The sequence below is a fragment of the Nannobrachium achirus genome (genome assembly GCF_963921795.1).
Source record: "Nannobrachium achirus genome assembly, chromosome: 3".
Taxonomy (NCBI): domain Eukaryota; kingdom Metazoa; phylum Chordata; class Actinopteri; order Myctophiformes; family Myctophidae; genus Nannobrachium; species Nannobrachium achirus.
The window spans coordinates 46,816,633-46,821,632 of record NC_137812.1 but is presented as its reverse complement, the minus strand read 5'-3'; the positions used below and the strand labels follow the sequence as shown (position 1 = coordinate 46,821,632).

Genomic DNA, 5,000 nt, shown 5'->3' with positions numbered 1-5,000 from the left:
AGGTTAGTTAGCTGCTCATTTCACTGCTCCATTCCAAGCAAAGAAATAAAAACTAATTGGAAATCCCTGAGCTATTCCAGATGTAGACACCGTAGAATTCCCCGCTTTTTGGACGTGCTTTTGTGATTCTGTTACTTCACTCTGAACAGGAGTGGGTTTTTGTTTGTTTTGTTTTGTTTTGGATACCCTGTTAAATGAATGAGTACAGGGCGGAAGAATCTGCTCCCAGTAATGACTCTCAGCAGCCCCAGACCCGGACTCTTACGATCACCTTGTACTGTGCTGCACCACACTGCATTGCACTGTGCTTCACTGCACTGTACTGTACTGTACTGCACTGTGCTACTACACTGTACTGCATTGCACTGCACTGTGCTATACTGCACTGCATTGCACTGTGCTTCACTGCACTGTACTGTATTTTACTGCTCTGTGCTACACTGTACTGCATTGTACTGTACTGCACTGCACTGCACTGCACTGCATTGCACTGTGCTACACTGCACTGCATTGCACTGTGCTACACTGCACTGCACTGCATTGCACTGTGCTACACTGCACTGCACTGCATTGTACTGTGCTACACTGCACTGCATTGCACTGTGCTACACTGCACTGCACTGCACTGCATTGCACTGTGCTACACTGCACTGCACTGCACTGCATTGCACTGTGCTACACTGCACTGCACAGTATTGCACTGTGCTACACTGCACTGCATTGTACTGTGCTACACTGCACTGCACTGCATTGCACTGTGCTACACTGCACTGCACTGCATTGTACTGTGCTACACTGCACTGCACTGCATTGCACTGTGCTACACTGCACTGCACAGTATTGCACTGCACTGTGCTATACTGTACTGCATAGCACTGAACTGCATTGCACTACACTGCACTGCGCTACACTGTACTGCATTGCACTGTGCTACACTACACTGCACTGCGCTACACTGTACTTCATTGCACTGCGCTACACTGTACTTCATTGCACTGTGCTACACTGTACTGCATTGCACTGTGCTACACTGTACTGCATTGCACTGTGCTACACTGTACTGCATTGCACAGTGTTACATTGTACTGTACTGCACTGCACTGCACTGCACTGCACTGCATTGCACTGTACTGTACTGCACCACATTGTACTGCACTGCAATGCACTTTGCTATATTGCAATGCACTGTAGTGCGTTGCACTACACTGTATTGCACTGAGCTGTTTTGCACTACACTGTGCTTTACTGTGCTTTACAGCACTGCACTGTGTTACACTGCGCTGCACTGTGGTGTACTGTACGAGTGTGATCCACTACTTAACTGTAGAGGCAGAATGCCACGCCTTTGCCAGACCAGAGAATTGCTCATTTAAGTCCTTATCTATTTCTTTCTGTCTCAATCTCTCTCTCTCTCTCTCTCTCTCTCTCTCTCTCTCTCTCTCTCTGAAGTTCATCCTTTCTCTCTTTATTTCTCAGCATACTGTACTTCCTCAACCTCTAACTTCCACCCTTTCTCTTTCCTCAATGCCTTTTCATTCTCTCTCTCACTTTCTCTCTCTCTGGTGTCGGATTTCCTGCTAGCACCACAGGAGGCAGTGTATTTTCTGTCCTTTCTTTTTGATGTGATTGTAATTTATTTTTTTTGGGGGGGGGACCGGAGCAGACCAGGGCTCTGCACTGCACTGTACGGTCACTTAGCCTTTGATCAGCTCTGTGACAGCAGCAACACAATCTACCCACCACCCACCACCCCTCTCTCTCTCTCTCTCTCTCTCTTTCAGTCATTTTCTTTCATTTTTTGCTCCTTTCTTCTTTATTTGTTATACTTTCATATCCTCCCTTTCCTTTTTTATTCTGTTCTTTTTCTTCTATTTTTTAAGGGAACAAAATTAGGGCAGTTGGCGTGGACTCCAAAAACATGCCCCATTTACCCATCAAATCCCCTCGCCACTTTCACACAAATCTCACAACAATTAAAATTGAGAGAACAAGAAAAAGAGAAATCCGAAAACAAACAAACAAACAAACAAACGTGGAAATCACAACTTGAGCAACAACAACAAGAACAATCCCATTTCTGCAAACATGAACAAGTGCAGCTATTCAAGCCTGTGTTAATTAGCGTCACGTTGGGGGAGTGGGCGAGAGAGGAGGAGTGTCATTAGGGAGAGAGAGAGAGAGAGCTGCGAGGTGTCGCTCACTTGACTCGGTTGGGTCCCACCCAGGCGGAAGCAGCGCCGCACCACCAGAGTCTGGCCACGGGAGAGGCACAGCCCCGCGGGGCGGGGCACAGCCCCGCGGGGCGGGGTACAGGACGGACCCTCCGGGACGCTTCACCCTCCGTCTTCTCCTTTTATTACCTTCCCTCCATCGTTCCTCGCCCCCCTTATTTCCTCCCCTCCCTTCCCACTCGCTCACTTTAATTGCTCATCGCTTTATTTTTTACTCATTTATATGAACGTCTATAATAAATAAACATCCTGCCCCCCACCCCCCCTCCCGGCTTGTTCTTGCCCTGATCAATGTCTTCACTTTTTCTCTTTCTTTCTTTTGCTTTTGCTTCCCCGTATAATTTTTTCTTGTCTCAGATAAAGGCATTTAGTTACAACTCACAAAACACATGCTCATTACTATGCACTGTACTGCCACACTGACTCTCACTCTTAAACCTGATTTATTCTTTGTGGTCCGGCGGTGTTGCAGGCCAACAGTCAAGCTGGCTTGTCTTGCTCACAGCGCGTCTCCATGCGATGTGTTTGTACATGGAATATATTTCTGGCCTGCGACACCGCCATGCGACTATAAATGAAGCATTACACAGTAGACTGACATCACCCCCTCACCCTCAATCAAGTCCAGTCCAGTCAAGCACAGCAACAGCTCCGCTCGTCATGTCGGCATAATGGAGTCCAGTGAGCACAACTGCCCTAAATTTGACCCTGCGTCACTGAATAGCGTCACATTGTATGGGCGCAGTGCTCCTCCCAATACTTTACTTGTAAAAAAGGGAGCATTGCATGTCACTTTTGATTTATACAACTTCTGGTTCCCCCATTACTATTATTATTATGCATGTTTATGTCGATTAAAAATCTGTCACAGTGGCCAGGGGCTACTGAGGGTCATCTGGAACAGCAGAGGGGGTTTTGTTACGTGTATCCCCCCCTTTAACCATACATTTACATGGGAAAGTGAGGGGAAATGACAATTTACCTGTCCATAACTGCCCATAACAAATTACACCACAAAATGATAGAATGCTGGTACCCAGATCCATTGAATTAATGACACACAGTGCTCCAAACCCTATTGTTAGTTATTTCTGTGTGTATACAGTATGTGTGTGTGTGTGTGTGTGTGTGTGTGTGTGTGTGTGTGTGTGTGTGTGTGTGTGTGCGTGCGTGCGTGCGTGCGTGCGTGCGTGCGTGCGTGCGTGCGTGCGTGCGTGCGTGCGTGCGTGCGTGCGCGCGCACGCACATGCATGTGTGTGCGCGCGCACGCACATGCATGTGTGCTCGTGCACACACATGACTCTCTGTCTCTGTCTGTAGCATACTCCACGGCAGGCTCCACAGCTTCCAACCGGTTTGTCGGCATCGGAGCACGGGACAACTTTCTGAATATCCCCCAGCAGACTCAGGTACACCACCTTGCTACAGTATATCAGTGGTTCTCAACCTGTTGGTCGGGACCCCAGAGGGGTCCCCAAATTATTTTGGGGGGTTCCCTGATGATTGGCTAAATGGGCAACATTGTTTTCTCACTCAACAGTAAACAAATCAACATAAAGTTTCAGTGTATATAGAGGGTATCTGCACATTTCTAAAGTGACAATTTAATACAAATTAAACATTGGCCAAATTGTTAAATATTAGAGGCAGAAATTGTGAAAATGCTCACAACGCCCGAGGCATTGTGAGCATCTGCTATTTTCACAATAGAACCGTGTTATACAAAATGTAATACCTCAACTCTTAGTGCTTGTCAGGGTGGGGGGTCTCCAGTTAAAATAGGATTATTTTGGGGGTCGCGTCCTGAAAAGGTTGAGAACCACTGCAGTATCACCTGATACGCATATAACAGCCAAAGATTGGGCAGGGAGGTCACATCTTCATAATTAGACTTTGTTATAATCTCCTTGCCTCCCATCTTCTCATCTCTAAAGATCAAAAGTGTTCTTCATATATGCTTGACACTAAGATGATACTAAATCGAATGGTGCCAAATAGCACTAAAATGGTTATTTAACCGTGTGTGTGTGTGTGTGTGTGTGTGTGTGTGTGTGTGCGTGTGCGTGCGTGCGTACGTGTGTGTGTGTGCGTACGTGTGCGTGTTTTGCGTTTGCATTTGTGCAACATTGTTTCTGCAGGCATCACAGGGTTTTTATAAACAAGTTTAATTCGGCGCAAAGAGACCGGGTATCTGAGGTGGGTCATTTTACCCTCAGCCATGACTGGGAACCCATCCAAGAGCTTAGAGGGCTGTAAGGAACCCATTTGTTGTAGAACAGGGGTTTTCAGGCCAAGGACCCCTTAGCAGAGAGAGAGAGAGATGAAGCAGGGACCCCCTCTACATAATTTGTATAAATGTGTGATGGAGATTCGGATCGATTTCATAGATAGATTCATAGACTTGTTTGACACTTAACCACTTAAAATCATAAATCGTCAATACTTAGTAAACTTGACCTTTCACTCTTTACTTGTTCTGCTCTTTTATACCTCTACACCAAACCTATTTGCCAAAAATAGCAGATCTACAAGCTCTCAATACCTGAGAGGCGTTGAGAGCTTGTAGATCGACTATTTTTGGCTGAAGTTCTCCTCAGAGTATAGGGGGTTCAATTGTTCATTTAAAATAATTATCCTATCACACAAGGATTTGGTGGCCCCCCTGCATTAACTCTGAGGACCCCCTAGGGTTCCCGGACCCCCTGTTGAAGACCCCTGTTGTAGAAGATATTGTCAGCCATAGCAGTTTGCAAAGTTGCCCACCTACAT

General features: G+C 46.4%; 1 protein-coding gene across 7 annotated transcripts in view; it reads left to right on the top strand.

Annotated features, from left to right (window-relative positions):
- The window catches only part of LOC308281138 (nuclear factor 1 X-type-like), a gene marked incomplete at its 5' end in the record, with an annotated part of 171,664 nt that overhangs the window by 157,355 nt on the left and 9,309 nt on the right, over positions 1 to 5,000 (top strand). For all 7 annotated transcript variants that reach the window (XM_080721235.1, XM_080721234.1, XM_080721238.1 and 4 more), the window contains one exon: positions 3,552 to 3,640. In XM_080721235.1, coding sequence (XP_080577361.1) covers positions 3,552 to 3,640 — 89 coding nt within the window. The remainder of the gene's footprint in view (positions 1 to 3,551; positions 3,641 to 5,000) is intronic.